The sequence below is a fragment of the Pristis pectinata genome, chromosome 8 (assembly GCF_009764475.1).
Source record: "Pristis pectinata isolate sPriPec2 chromosome 8, sPriPec2.1.pri, whole genome shotgun sequence".
Classification (NCBI taxonomy): domain Eukaryota; kingdom Metazoa; phylum Chordata; class Chondrichthyes; order Rhinopristiformes; family Pristidae; genus Pristis; species Pristis pectinata.
The window spans coordinates 67,935,380-67,951,833 of record NC_067412.1 but is presented as its reverse complement, the minus strand read 5'-3'; the positions used below and the strand labels follow the sequence as shown (position 1 = coordinate 67,951,833).

Here is a 16,454-nt window from a genome sequence, read left to right as displayed (position 1 = left end):
CCTTGGTTTAGCTCAGTACTGAGTTTGCTGTTCTACATGAGCAGGTAGCATTGTTGAACAGCGTATCCCATTCACAATCATTTTATTTGTGCTTGGAGCTTTTCACTTTCTTTGACACAATATATTTCTGTTAGCCGTCAGTTGCTACTTGAACAGTGTATAATGTACACGGGAAAAGAAAGATCATGAATATTATGTACCTGGTTTCACCAGGTAAAGCCATTGATGGCTCATTAATGAGACATTCTGAAAACTAAAAGCTGGCAATAAAAATCTTATAAATAAGACTGAGGTGAAAATAGTAATCAGGCCTTGAGAACAAAACAGTTTTTGGGATGTTAAAATGCTCTCCCTTCGTTTTTTGTGTATTGTATTACTGTGCAGAGTGCATAATTAAATCTGTATTATTCAAACTCAAGCCACATTGCCCATAAGAGTATTCAAGTTAATGAGGGTGAAATTGAACAAAGTAACTAATTAATTAATTATATTGTTTGTGGAGTGTCTTTTCTCTTTTGCCTGTCCCTGGTGCCACTGTTTATTCTTACATTCTAGCTATTAAAAGTTAGCTTGGCTTTTAACAATATCTTATGCCAATTTTTTCTTGGTTTGAAAATTTAATCTTATCAGCCATGTATTATGGATAGCTATATTTGTGGTTTTTAAGCTGAATTTTTCTTTATACATTGATCATAAATGAAATGGTTGCTTTCTTATTGAAAGTGTGAGCTGCCTGTAAATAGGGAAGATTGTTGACACACATCTCCCTCGCAATAGGAGTTCGGTACCTACTCAAATCCTACTGTTTAGAAAAAATACAGAACTAAGATTTAGAAAACTCCTAATTGGGAATTCTTTGAACAAAATAACAGTGCTCTGGTGCAGAGATACTGCAATGCAACCAATCTGTATGGGAGTGTGCAACACAACCCTACTAAGAACCATTTAAGGAAGACAAATGGGTTTTACTCCAAAGATGGGCATGTCTTTCAAGTGCAAAGAGAATCAGTGCATAGTTACCATTGGACATCTTTAAAACTTCTTGGGAAATCAGTAGTGCTTAAAGTTCTTATTTTAGTAAGGTTTCTAACCATAATTTTCAGTTTCTTTTCATAATTACCGAGATGGTCTTTAGCTCAGAGAGTAATCTATTTGTACTTTAGTTTGATGTTCTCTTCGGCAATAAGCATCAAAAGTGAGTGATGACCTAAAGAAACACCTTTGCACTGAAATATTGTGGTCAAAAGAGGTGATTTGTTTTTATTCATTACTGCAAACATCCAAAGACCGTCAATGTGCAGATAGACGTATGCTTTCGATTTTCTAAAATATAATGCATTTAAGTACATGTATGAAACTGTTTTATGTGGCAGTGGAGAGCCAGGAGCTGCTTTCCTACTTTTAACTTTTTAAATTAAAAAAAGTTCAAGATGAGCTGTATTTGTTACTGAAGCGCGAACTGCTCCGATCCAGGCCATTTGCATGGCCGTTGGCTTTCCATTTGACAACAGCCATTTTCTCATCCATTGGTCTGCTCAGAGTTGACCGTTGACACCAACAACACAAGCAGGACTGGATGGGCAATATGAAAACAAATTAGCAGCAAATTAACCTAAAATAATCCAGGCTTTAAAAAAAAATATACTTTTAATTACATTTCCCTTCTCCCAAGAGGGTTAGGCATTTTTCTAGTCTTTTAGCTACTTTTCATCAATAGCTAGAAGATGCATAGTTTTTTTTCCTTTATTCTCTTCCTAATGATTGCATTGTAGAAGGTTTTAATTAGAAATCATCAAATGTGGAATCAGCAAAATTTGCATCGAAGGACAACTTGCATTTTGTATTCAGCCTTAAAAACATTTTGTAGGAAACCCGACAATTAAGGGATAAACTAAAATAAATTAACTGAAACAATTCATTCTCAAAAGATTTTTGCAGTTTGAGAATGTGAAGAAATTCGAAAGAATGGGACCAGTTTGACAAAGCTCTTAATCCAGGCATGACAGGAAGGTGAAGAAGGATGAAATGGCAAGAACTGGAGGACTTCACAGTATAGAAGGGAAACTATAAAATGACAAATGATTGCACAGGTGGGGATTTGAAGATAATAGTGATTGTTTTAAATGCAGTTTGGATAAAGGGGTGTCAAGAAGGCCACATGAAAGAGATGAGTGGTACAGGATATATAGATAGTAGAGTTTTGCACACTTTGGAGGATGGCAGTTGATTGTGGCTTAACAGGTGATTGGCTGCAGCGATGTACTAAGGGTGAGGGAGCTGAAAATGAATTAAGAATGAATAATCCATTTGCAAACTGGTGAGTAGCAGCCAAGGGTGTGCTGAGATTATGGCTGGAAATTTATACGCAGATTGAGACTAAATTGAAGGTTAAGAGGATAGTGGAATCGGGACAACAACAAGGTAGAATTTGGACTCCTCAAGAATGGGGAGTTGCTTTGATACAGTGGGAAGGAGAGTGAAAGGTAGCAAAGTGCTTAATGGAAAATATGTCAAAAGAACTTTGGAGAGGCAAAAGGTGAACGTCAATAAGGGCTGTATCATAGGTCAGTAATTTGGGGATTGTGATGGGATATATAATTGGGCAGGAAGTAATGTATGAGAGAAGAATCAGAACCAGTAAGCCATGGTTAAGGGAGGTCCTGTTGCATGCATCCATTTGTTTGGTTAAGCTTTACTATTGTCAGGGCCCTGAAACTGGTCATCACTGCATTCCATCCTCCTAGAGAAAGTTTTGTATTCTGTGAAAATTTGCATTGAGAATAGCGTATTTGGTTTGACATTTAGGCAAACTTACCTTGAAGCAGTTCTTGAATTTTTGACTGACAAAGTATAATGCGACTGGATTTATGCAGGAGTTAAGAGAAGCCATATTAATCCCAATATAATCCAGAACTAGAAGAAAACTGAACAAAAATGGTACAAAAATCAATTGCATTGCTAGCTAAATGCTTTTTTTGGCATTACCAATTACATGTATGTATCTTCCTAGCACCAGAAATGCTAATTTTATGGACAGTTTGAGTTTTTTTTCTGTTGCTTCATTAAAAAAACTTGCAATTTAATTATTTATGATTGTTTACCATCATTTATATGAAAAACTGATAAATGGTTATTGTGCTAATATTCTATACATCGAACTTTTTCCATTCTGTTTCTAGACAAACATTTGTTAGATTGTGTCAATAAACTATTTTAATTTAAAAAAGTGAGAAGTTCCTATTCTGAATAAGTGATTTTAAAAAGTACAGAACTACAGGCTGGTAGATCAAGCCAAAAGGGGGAGAGTTTTGAAATGCAGGAGAGTATATAGAATTTATTTTGTCTAATTCTAGCAAAATGATCTGTAGACATGTGAAATCTTCAATTTTTAAGATATAAAGCCACTTTTTAGCAGCATGAGGAAGACTGTCACCTAAGATACCTTCATTTTTGTGAACAATACTGGAGCTTATTGGCCATGCAGTTGGGGATGGGCAGTCTAGGACATTCTCACTCTATTATGGTCAGCTCTGGAGTATACTGGTAGTGCTACTCGTGCAACTTCCAGGATTGTGGTTCACTGTCCCATAATTGTTTTAAACTCACAACTATCCCATTCAATGTATCCTTAAATGTACAATATATTTGTAAAGTGTATTTTGGTTAGCAATCTAATATTTTTGATTCTATTTTGCAGTAAGGGATATGAAAATATATTCTGCTTTGAGAGCAGTGACTTTGCTAATTAGGGAAGTATAAGTTTAACAGATACGATAGGTCACTGCACTTGCTACAGCAAAGCAAATAATTGCAATTAATCTCTCATTTTAAGTACTTTAGACGTTTGGAACGCAAATCTGAAATGCATCTTGATTTGAAATCTGGTGTAGAAGCACTGGAGTAGCATGTGTATGGGCTGTACATAAGCCAGGTGTCTGTAACTTGGGACGACCTGTATTTGATCATTGTTTGTTATCAGTGCTGTGCCTGAACTGAGAAACCCAAAATCTATTGTGTCAGACAAAGCAAAAGTGAGATCAACTTTTAAAAGGTACTAGAAACTCACCTGAGTAGTTCACATCTATTGGGGTCTTGTTCATCGTAAATAGTTTTCTTCAAGATTCTGCTTAAATGCAGTGGGAGCCAACACATCGCAAAGATAACCACCAGACAGAAGACTGTTTTGGCTACCTCACGTCGCTGAGAAATGTTAAAGAGCAATGTGATCATTTCTCCATGTCAAATAGGTATGTTCCTCTAAAGTAATAGCTCAATACACCTTGATAAGATTATGATGGCATAATGCAAATAGCCATTAGATGAATGCAAGTTCTGAATTGTTTCTGTATATTGGAGGACAAACCTGTTAAAGTTGTAATCTCAGTCATTGTATAAACTGGACCATGGCTACACCTAAGTGTAATTTTGTACTGAGGGGATGCTAAGGGGTTAGTTTGTGATAAAGAGTTTAGAGTGGAGGAGTTTGTTATGGTGTTGGTCTTTTTAATTGATGTATATGTCTTGGTTCCAAAATGTTCTTGGTAAGGCAGCGAAAAGCAAACAAGCTGCTAGAGGAACTCAATGGCTCGAGCAGCATCTGTGGAGGCAGAGGGATAGTTGATATTTCGGGTTGAGACCCTGCATCAGCACTCTGAGTGTAGAGGGAAGATAGCCAGTATAAAGAGATGCAGGAGCTGGCAGGTGATAGGTGGAACCAGGTGAGGAGAGGGATGATGGGTAGTGGAGGGTGAAGGTAGAGTCAGAGGTTTGAAAGTGATAAGTGGAGACAACTAAGGGCTGCAGATTCTGGAAGATGATAAGTGGAACCAGAAGGAGAGGGGATGATGGGTTGATGGAACCAGTGGGAGAGGGGATAGGAGCCCCAGTGGATTAAGTGTGTGGGTAGATGGAACCAGGTAGGGGATGGGAAAGAAACTGGTCACGGGTTAGACAGCTGATGGGAAAAGAAACTGTGTAACAGGAGTTAGACAGTTTCTTCATTCAACAACGTTTATCAGATTGTCTGTTGGCTATATATGATTGCCCAACTTACTGTCTAGTTAAAAATTAACTGTTGCTCAAATTCAAAGGAAGTCTCTGGCCATGTATATTCTGTTCCAGTCTGGTGAAAGAAGGCTGAAGTGGAGCTGTGGACCTGGTCTAAAACGTATCAAGTTAAAGATCAACAGTTTCAGGCTCTCAATCTTGGAGGGCTCTGAGACTTTTAGTTCCTGCTTGCTTTAGTCTGTGTTGTTTCTACTCTATTTCTTCTGTTGCAATTGTCTTACCTGCTTTATATGATCATTGAGAGCAATTTGCATCCCGTTCCTTCTGCTCAGCATTTCACAGGTCATGAGAGTGTAAAATATACCAGTGCAAGCCAGAGGCAGGCAGAAGTAAAAGCCAAAGAGCCACCAATCTTTCACATTCTTGTAAAACTGTATAAAAATAGCACAAATTATACAAGTTATAATGGGTAAACAACAGCTTCCTAAACTATCCATGAACTGCAATCCATTATTTGAATCATGGAACTACCTTTATGCTCTGAATAAAGAAATTTGAAATTTAGTTTTGGCCACTGTGAGAGTTCTATTGGGACCTGAGTTGGGAACTTAATGTACTTTTTAAATGAATGATAGTAAATACTACTAGTTTCTGAGGAATATCAGGATCTGATTGGAAGTAATTTGTAATTCGAAGAGATTATTAGACCAATATGAGTAAAATAAAGAAATTAATGAAACACTAAATAAATAAATAATATGCCCTAGAAATTGTTGTGCATTCTGAAATGACTACTATAAGTTCATTACATGCCAGTGGTCAGTAGGCCTGCCATTGGGCCAGCTCTGTAGAACCCAAGACGTTGGGTGCTGCTGAACAACAATTTCACACTTTGTGTACTGTGGAATGTGCAAAGGAAGACACAATATTTGGGACCAAGGCTAAGTTCGGAGAACTGGGGGTGAGAGGCCTGCAGTTGGGGTGTTTGGTGACTGGTGAGAGATAAAAGTCTTGTGGGGCTTGGGAATAAATTGATGGGGTGATGGTTGAGACCTGGCTGATCAGATAAGCAGGTTGAGCAGGATGCCCAAATGAAGTGTAAGTAATGGGATTTGCATATGTAGGATCCTACCCTGGAGTGGCTTTGACAGCATGATTCTGGGACAATGTGGACTAGTTTTTCCAGCCAAGTTCCAATTGTTGCACAGAGATTGCATATCAAACAACTGAATGTGGTTCAGGTACAAGTTTGAAGTTCATATGAAAGCACCTGATCAGATTTCTAGAATGTCATGAACTGGGAGTTTATTCACAATCATTTGCCTTTCTGGGAAAAGAGAATAGTTTTTGGGTGTGCAGCACTGTGGGAAGAGAAAGGACTATTTGTCAGATTCCATAGGCCAATGCTGAACCTATCCAAGAAAGAGAGAACAAAATCAAATACAACATTTAGCTTTCTTGTTTGGAGAAGCACTTGTGCATTCCCTCTAGCACTACCCAAATGTAACTTCTTTGCTTTCAAATTGAAGGAGTGCTCTTGTATGGATTGATGCTGGATTTGGATACATCACCAGAATTCAATTTAGAGTTGTGTTCCAACTATCTTAAATTTATAACAAAACTACATTCCCAATTTAATTTGTATTTAAAAGGAAGATGTATTGAAATAATGCATTTTACAATAGCAAGACAAAGTTCTCAGTTTTTCATGCAATATATTGCAGTGTATTTGTTGGGCGAGAGGTAATCTTACAATATGCCAATAAAGCTCTGTGATTAAGATTCCTGCCGTCTTGAGGGTTACTTGGTCGTCTTTTGTCTTTCCCAGCTTCCTGTTTAAAATTTAATGCCCTTGCATCTGGATCAGAGCTTTGCTCAAGTCCTCCTTTACCCTTCCCCTTCCCACACCCAGGTTTACCGGTTATATTGCAGATAGCAATGAACTAAACAGTCCAAGTATTCACATTGTTACAAATTGGAATGTCATTTTCAATTTTTCTGTCAACTTATTGTTCTTAATCCAGTAAATTCAATATCAAAATTTGAAAATGTTTTACATTGACCCTTACCTCCATGAATCCTGATGGCTGGTATAGGTGGAGTAGACACACTTTAAGTTCTTCTCCACGATACTTAATTGAAACCATATTGAACCCTATAGCTTCTGGAATTGCTAAGACAATTGAGATCAACCAAATGGCTATCACTTCCAATGCTTTTTTCAAGGGAATGCCAATGCCCTGAACACGACTCCAAGAGGCCACTGCTCGGTACCTTTTTTTTTAGAAAAATCATGAGAGATAAAAACTTCTCATTGAAATACTTTATCATTCTAAGACGTGACTGCAAAGAAAGTGATACTCATTGTCAATGAAATACCAGTTACCTCAAGGTAATTTCTATCTAGTAAAATAGTTCTGGTTTTCTAAGTTTTACTGTGCATGTGCTTTCTTCATAGTTCCATTCAGTTGTACGATGAACACAAAACAGTTTCACTATTATTACAACCAGAAAATCCAGGCCCATGTTTTTGCAGCACATTAAATGGCTTCATACATAATTCAACACCTTAATTCATACTTAGCGAAGATGACATAGTTCTCTCAACTTTCAGTTCACAGTGGCATGTAGTGTATTGCAAATTTAGTTTTCTAAAGTAAATGTGCTTTGTTATATGGAGTAGTTGATTTGCATATGTCTGTTGACTGGAATATTGACATGTTCTGAACAAATGGTAATTCCCAAGGTCACTAAAAGTTGTGCAGTATTCTTTACTGTCCCTCAGTGTTTTCAGTGTACTTCACAAAGGATGGATAACATGGGAGATATAATTATGTTGCAGGAGGTTATAAAGAAATGCAGCACAGAATTTAAGAGCAATATTTTGCGGAAGCTGTGTTTTTTGATGGACCTGGAACTTGTCATCTTTAATTATGAGCCATGTTTCTTCACAAAGGTGAGCAATTATTATTTAGAAAAAATAATTGGGGAGACTACTTAAAATGATTAACTTTGATGCTAAGCAGCCCAATCTAATATCTGGAATTGAGTATTGATACTTAACCCAGACAGATTTTGTTTATAAGATTTTTGTATAAGCTTCTTGTCAATTCAAGGATGCTTGTTTAACTTAATTTTGCAATAACTGATGAAACAAGTGATCACAGTAATTTATACACCTTTCACTTACTAATTGTTTGAATAAGGTGAAAATGAAAAATAAAGTTTAGGAACATTTCATACCTATCAATGCTCAGTGCACAAAGACTGAGGACTGTGATGCCAACAGATGCCTTCTGGATAAATGGTACAAACTTGCATACTTCAACTCCAAAAGGCCAGTCTACAGCCAGTAGCTAGTTGAAACAAAAGAAAATTGAATGCTGGGAAGAAGATATAAACATGAAACAATGGATCAAAGTATAATAATTTTTATGTTGGATAAACAGTTAATACATCCAGAGCTTTGTTGCACAATGTCAAGATGCTGCCAGTGTTGCATAGGTGTATTGTCCAGGCAAAGTTGAAGAATTGTGCTCACTGCTCAGACATCATGCAATAAATTATCCAAGAAAATGTTAATCATTTTCAAATAATTGCATGCAAGGAATCATCAGCAGTGTCTGTTATGAAAGTACCATCTTTATTTTTCCCCTCCCAAGTTATCTACAGAAAGGTACATTTTAAAGGAAAACTAATAAAATCTTAACAGGTGATTTTATGATTTTTAAAAGTTAGCTATTTGATTGATCATGAGTTAGGTCTAGGACAAACAGCTTCTTGAAGTGTGTCCCATCTACCAATTTAAATATTTTCCTCTCTCCCACCACCAGTGCACTGTAGCTACAGTCTGTTTCAATTTTAAATTGCACTACTGCAGCTCTGAAAAATTGCTTTGACAGCACCAGCTGAACCCATGGCTTGTAACTCGACATTAATAGATAATTGGACAACATATTGCTGTTATCTAACTCCAAAATGGCACTATGGAATATGTTCACTGGTAGAATTGCATTGGTTCAAGATAGCTTAATGCACCTTCTCAAGGGAAGACTATCCTAGATACTGTAAGTGACAGATGGAGCAAATGCCACTGGAGTAAAAGCAGAAAATGCTGGAGATACTCAGTAGGTCAGGTAGCATCCATGCAGAGAGAAACAAAGTAAACATTTCAGATTGATGACCTTTTATTGGAACCTATTCTGTTCTGAAGAGAAGTCATCAAACTGAAATGGTAGCTCTTGCCACAAATGAGCCTGACTTGCTGAGTATTTCCAACATGTTCTATTTTAATTTCTAATTTCTAGAAGTTGCAGTTTTTTTACTCTTTTAATCATTTGGCGTAGAGATTCCTCACCAGAGAACCCCTTGAAGATTCCCATGGTGAAATTACATTATGCAGAGCAGATGTGTATGGAGTGCTTAGAATGAAAATTAAAGTGTGATCCATGAACGATATTTTCTATGTCAGCTGAAGCATGATACATATGTCTAGGGACAGGCTCCTCTTTGTGCTCCCAGGAGGATGACCTGCTCATATATGATTGGCTTGATGGCATTCTGGCTGTACTACTGATGAGTATTCTTCAAATTATGATTTAGGGCAATTTACATTAACAGCAAATATGGTATATGCAATTAGTAGCAACTAATTCCATTTTTCATTTGCTTCCAGATATTACTCTTCTTACATGAATTTTTTTATTTACAGTAGTTTTTAATAGAAGCTTACTAACTCTTTCATCCTTAAGTATTAAAGAAAGGAGATTTCGAAGGTGGTAGCATATTGACTGAGGGAGTAATATTGATTTGGATAGGAGGAGTAACACATTTTCCACAGGATGTGACAGGAATATGGTACAAGGGTTGCTGTAGCAAAGTTTGAAAAGTGAGAATGAAGATTTCTTTAGGGTATAGAAAGTCAATGGATGATGAGGCCAAATTCTGCTCTAGTGTGTAGAACCACGAATTGTGGCATTCTGACGATTGATGTTTCAAGATGTAGAGGCAAGGGAAGCTATCAAGGAAAGTGCAGAAGTGATCAAGTCTTGAGCTGACGAGGTATGAAGTAGATTTTGATGGCAGATAAAGATAAGCACCAACTACTTTTAGAAGTGGAAAGAATGACTTTCAAAACAGAATTTGGCAAAGGGTGCTGAGTTCAAAGTCGAGCAGAGTACTGGAAAACAAATAAAACTGCAGATGCTGGAATCTGAAACAACACGTCATTGTTTATCTGTGCATGTTGCTACCTGCAGGGTTCAATATTGAATTCTCCAACTTCAGATAACTTTTTTTTTCCTGTTTGTTTCAGGACTGGCCATTTGTGCTTACCAGTCCTTTCCCCTTTTTCATTTGTATATTCTGGCCTGCTCAGCACATCCCAGTAGGCCAGACTAAACAACATCACTGACTTCACATCATTAGCAACATATTACACAGAAAAAGGAACTTTATTCAAAGGCTGCCCATCATTTCACCCTATTTTCACCCATTGTCCTCTACCACCATCTCAGTTACTTGGACTAACTTGCTTTTTCTTAGTTCTGATGAAGGATCTTCGACCTGAAACATTAACAGGTTTCTCTTTCCACACATGGTGCGTGATTGGCTGAGTTCTTCCAGCATTTCTGTTTTTGCTTCAGGCAGAATACTAGATGTGCATCTGAGCCTAGATGAGCTGGCAGCTGACAAAACCCATGGAATGGAGGAGAAATGCTTGTAGGTGCTGTCTTGCTGACATTTCGTGGGAATTTCAGTGCAACTGAATGTTAATATTACATGGATGGAGAGTATGACAGTAGTCTGAGGGATGTCAAAGCAGAGGCTTAGCTGAGTATAATTAATGCATATGTAGTGGATTATGTAATCAAGAGTAGCTTGTCCGTCATGAAAAGACATGGACTTGGGATAGAGCATCACAGCATAAAGGAAGAAAGCATTAGTGACGATGCTTAGACACATAAGGGTGAAATCCTGAATTTACCAAGAAATACTTAATACTCAGCTTTGCAATGTTTTTGTTTCATTAGTAGTATGCACATACACGTCCTCTATAAGCTAGAGTCTATTAAAAAGCTGAATATCCGTAAAAGCCAGCTTTGTAAGTTCTTACACTATCATCTTATTAGGCCAGTAGGTTCTGTTTGGTGTGTAGCATTAGCTTGATGCATGGAATCAACTTAGGTTTTAGTTCAGCTAGTTTGGACTACGCGTAAATCTGTTTGATGTGTTAATTTTGATTCTAATAGTATTTCATATATTTGATTTGGTTTATATTGCATGTTTGACTGTGTATGTGGTTGCCTCATAATTGCTTTCAGAAACAATTTCACTGTACATGAACAATTTCACTGTATTCCAACCAGGACATCTCTAGGGCCTAATCATAGCATTTAAACTTTATTGTGGGAGGGAAAGATGTATGCTCTTTGTAAATGTACCCTAGCAATTTCCTTTCTTTCCATAGAACAGCTTTGCCTTTTTTAAATAGTACCTAATTTATCTCCTGAGTACGCATCCTTATCTTGCTAATAAAATCCAATCACATAGTAAAACTTGTCCATTCTTCTTCTACATCAAAAACCATCTTTTTGCCCCTTCTCAATTTCCATAATACCTTGTAAATGGTAATTGGGATGTCTATCAGGATGTAGAGCAGATCTCCAAGTGCTAGGCTGGCAATCAAGACATTTGGTCCATTTCTCATACATTTGTTCTTGTAGATGATTCGGAGCAGTGTAGAATTTCCAATGATTCCCACCACAAAGATCATGCAGGAGACCACAGAATTGATGTATTTGAAAGCATGTCGTATTTCTGTTTGCTTAATACACAGAGGAGGAGTTGAAGACCCAGATGCTTTCTCTGAGGGTCTCTTACTTGGATTTTGATATCCATTTTTGTACGACAGAACTGCAGTAGGTCTTGGTGGTCTTGAAGATGAAGTTCTGTTTGGCTTTAAATTTTCTGAAATAAAATTCCTATTGGATGTATTTTTGGAAGATTCTTCTTGCCCATGAGTGATAACATTCAAGCAGATTAATAGAAGTGTGCAAAACACTACAGTGTTCATCATGGCCATTTGAAAATTGGAAATAGGCACGGATTCGGCAGTAACTGGATGTGCTTAAATGGTGGAGATGAAGATGTCTTCTGCAGGGAACTAAATAAATGAAGAACAAAGAAGAAAAATAAGACCTTACAAAAATAGTTGGCTTTATTACCTTATGCTCAGATATTTTTAGAAAAAATCTGAATGTAAAGCCTTGATAGGACTGCCTCGGTACTTTTGCTGGCTCATCCCTTTTATTTTAGAGCCAGTTTTTTTTTAAAAGAGCAAATAATCTTGTTCATTTGTGGCAGCCTAACATCATAAATGTTATAAGGACAATTCATGTAAAAGATCTTGTACTACTTTAGAGTTCATTTTACATTTTCTATAAACAAACTTTGTTGATGCTAAACTTCTGAAATATTTAGATTTTTTTAAATTTCTGACAGTCTCCATGATTAATCAGTGCTGCTATTACCATTCTATGCTGCAGTTGTCAAATGAACCTTCAAACCCAACAACTCTGAATATCAACTTATGTCAATAAAAAAAAGACGTTTCTAAGTTCATCTTAGCTGCAGACTTTGGAGTTCAGTTCCAAAGCACTGATCACTTTCTAATTAGTTTCCTTAGTCCATATTTGGTATGAATTAAATGATGGCATTGTGTTGCATTTTGGCTCAGAACCTGAAACACAAATTATACTGGTGCATTGTTATTGTCATTCAGTTTTTTGATGTACTTTGTTTCAGGCTCTTAACATCTTGTGCCAACAATGAATTCTTCCCTGCATTATTAAAATCATTAATCAATATACTAAAGGCTACATTAGGAGCCCTTGAACCTCCCCTGTCATTTAATAAATTTTTGCTGACCTGACAGTAATCTCAACTCTAAATTGTCATCTACCCATGGTTACCTTTCATCCCCTTGCTAATCAAAAATCCATTAACCCTTACCTTAAAAAAAAATTCAAAGACTCTGGTTCTACCCTTGAGAAAGAATCACAACCCTCTGAGAGAAAACTATAGCCTCATCTCTGCCTTAAATGGACAACCTCTTATTTTTAAACAGTGACCCTAAGTTCTAGATTTTTCCATAGGAGGAAACATCCTCTCCAATTCCACCCTGTCAAGGTCCCTCAGTTAAACACCTCTTACTCTCCTAAATTCCAAGGCTAGGCTGTCCAAACATCTGTTGTGAGACAATCTCTCATTGCAGGTATTAATCTTTTAAACCTTCTCTGAACTGCTTTCTGTGCATCAAAATCCATCCATGAATAAAGAGTCCAGTAGCAAACACATTACTCCAGATTTAGTTTCACTAGCACCCTCTGTAACTAAAGCATAAGCATATTAAGTGCAGTAGTGTTTACCTCTTATTATGCTTGTATTTATGTAGCTCAGGATTTTAGGATGCTGAGAGAACCTTTTTCCTTAATAAGTTGTAAGACTTTTAAACCTGACAATATACTGTTATGTACAGTGCTGTCACTGTTGTAACATAGGGGAAAATGGTAGCTGTTTGCACACAGTAAGAGCATGTAAACAGCTATGTGGCATCAAATAACCTGATTTCAGTGATATTTGTTCAAGGTAGCTGCTGAGATACCTGGTGAATTCCACTAATTTTTGAATAATACCATGAGATCTCATGCATCCACCCAATAGGCAGATGATTTGCCTCATCTTAAAGCTGGCACCTCCAACAGTGTGTCATTCCCTGTTGCTGACAGCCCCAGAACAGGTGCTGAACTTCTGCAGTGGATTTTAAACCTATGACCTCTTGATTTATTCCAAAAAGTATTAACCTATGTTGGTGCCTTCGATTATCAATTTATTTGTGCAAAGAAGTAATCCAAAACCTTCTTTGATTCTATTTTATTCTATGATTAACCTTCTATAATTTGGGTTGTGAACTAACAAATTGTAGTGGATCTTTGCACCATGTTATTAGGATTTCATAAAATGTGACTTTCTTATGACACAGTTGCTTGAAGGCATATTTGTTGCGAAAAACAAATGTGCTATTCCATCCCAAGACTATTTGAAATGATTACTACCTGCTGCCTTTGCTTTATTTTTTTTAAGAGCAATAGAATTCCGGTTTAACATATAATTGGGTATTATGGATATAAGAGGGAGAGGTGCTGTGTCCGCTCTTATACACGTGAACTTATCTAACCCTATCTTGAGTGCAATTAACTGAGTCTCAATTACTGATTCCATTTACAGTAATTATAGCAGCTCTGAAAGTTAGCTGTCAGGTTTCCTCCCAGAACTTGCACAGCTAGGACGTGCATTGTAGTGGAGCCATTCATTAATATTTTATAGCCATATGACGTTCTTATAGTCTGATGCTATACTCTCTGTGTTGTAATGAAGACACTAACCTTGCCCTGTCCAGAATCTACTTGACAAGGTATGTTGATGGCATGGTGGATTGGTGCCAGTTGAGCAGACTGTGGGATACTAGACAGCTTTTTTGGTGGTGATTTCAAACTCCATTTCTTGCACTGGGGTTGCCTACTGGGTAACACTGAACAGCATTTGGACCACAGTGAATTATGATGGTAGATGAGCAGTTAGTAGATAATAGATAACATTGTATAGCAGCAGACTTGGATTGGCACGGATCTTCTCCAGTAGGATGTTAGTTACAACTTTCAGTTGTATATAAGGGGGAGCAATTTGGCATAGGATTGGGAGCCATTGTAAAGAGTCAGCAAAATACTGAGATGATGCACATCAGCAAGTTTGATGAATCCACTCTAGTCCACAGTAGTCTGCTGCAGAGTATTGGATAGCATGAGCTGATATCCTAAGGGTTGAGGTTCTTGAACCCCACAAGGATCCAATCACTTGTTAAGGTTATTGCATGTCTTGACTCTTGATGTCATCTTCTTCAGATAGGCACAGGAGCTTAGTGTAAGAGCTATCATCACCCCTAGGTGTTTTCTCATCTGGCCAGGTAGAAGTCCATCTCGCAATTAGAACACTATGTAGCTGGAAAATACTGAAAATATTTTGATTGATGGTGCTGTGTCTGGCAGTAGTTGGCCAGTTTTGTGTTGTCACTGCTAGATGAATAGTTTTTTTGGAAGAAGTCTGAATGAAGTTATATCATCAGTATAGTTAAATTTCCATGACTGGGCTTGAAGTAGGTCATTGTGGCAGACGCTGTACTGGGTTGGAGCCAGCACACATCCCAGAGGCAGTCTGTTGAATGTATTCTCCAAGCGCTACTAATTACTATGTGCATCGTGAGCTGTTTGTCATGGAACAGTAGTTCAACAATGCCAGCTATCTATGCTGCTAAGTCTTTTGCAGTTTTCATGAGTAGGTCAGTGCTGTCACAAGCTGGAGTAAGCTCCAAGAAAAAGGGGCCTTGCTTTAGGAAACCATTTTTGAGAAGTGTTAATGCAAGTACTTGTACATGTCCATAAACTTGGTCTTCTCTCAGAAAAGTCTCTGTGGAAATATGCAATCCACACTGATCCCAGAGATCTTTTTAGGCTCATCAGGAGGTTCCAAATTTTAAAGTGTCCCTATGGGTGTATCTAGGCACCTGCCAAATCTAGAAAGTCACAACATCCAACTGAAGTGTACCTGGTCTGTGTGGAAGATGGGGTGGTTTGGCACTGGTCACTCACTGCAAAATTATTTATAAAACTTTTTATAAAACATCAAGATGCTGGAGAAACTCAGCAAGCCGGGCAGCATCTGTGGAGAAGAGTCTTGAAGGGTCCTGACCCAAAATATTGACAGTCTTGTTTTTCTCCACAGATGCTGTCTGGCCTGCTGAGTTCCTCCAGCACCTTGTTTTTTCATCTGATTCCAGCATCTTCAGCCCTTTGTTTCTCACTTTTTATAAAGCAATGCCCTCTTGTTGGGTTGTCAGAATGTTCTTGGGGAAGAGCCTCAGCGATGTGTTGGCTGAACTAAGTTGCTGCTGAGGTTTCACTATGCTTCAGTGGCTGACTCTAGGATTAGGAGCCCAGGATGATTGGATGTACCAGAATTTTATGGGTATGGGCAAAATAAGGGCTAGTGAGTCTGCCTGGCTGGCTGATTCAAGCATGATCTGCCCCAAAAGGACATATAACCCAATACCTTGTAGGCTTTGAGTGTCTTGGAGATAGAAAGTGAACCTAGGAGATTTAAGGAGGGAATTCCAGAGTTTGTGGCATGGGCAATGGAAGATATGTGAACCAAGGGTGAAGTGATGTGCAAATGGCGAAAACTGGAAGAGATAAGATGTGACAAAAGCTTGTAGGGCTGGAAGAGACAACAGAGAAAATGTGGCACAAGAGTATAAATTGGTTTGAAAACCAGAGAAGAATTTTAAAATGTTTTACCAGATTAAAAAGCCAATGTCAGTGGGCAAGTGTAGT

At 37.7% G+C, this 16,454-nt stretch overlaps 1 protein-coding gene across 1 annotated transcript; it reads right to left on the bottom strand.

Annotated features, from left to right (window-relative positions):
* Positions 1 to 47: 47 nt before the first annotated feature.
* LOC127573800 (endothelin receptor type B-like) lies at positions 48 to 12,082 on the bottom strand. Its single transcript, XM_052022305.1, has 7 exons — positions 11,627 to 12,082; positions 8,251 to 8,363; positions 7,077 to 7,281; positions 5,289 to 5,438; positions 4,067 to 4,200; positions 2,816 to 2,924; positions 48 to 1,572 (listed from the first exon to the last, which is right to left on the bottom strand). The coding sequence occupies exons 1-7, from the start codon at positions 12,080 to 12,082 to the stop codon at positions 1,426 to 1,428; spliced, it is 1,314 nt and encodes a 437-aa protein (XP_051878265.1). The 3' UTR covers positions 48 to 1,425.
* Between the last annotated feature and the right edge of the window lie 4,372 nt (positions 12,083 to 16,454).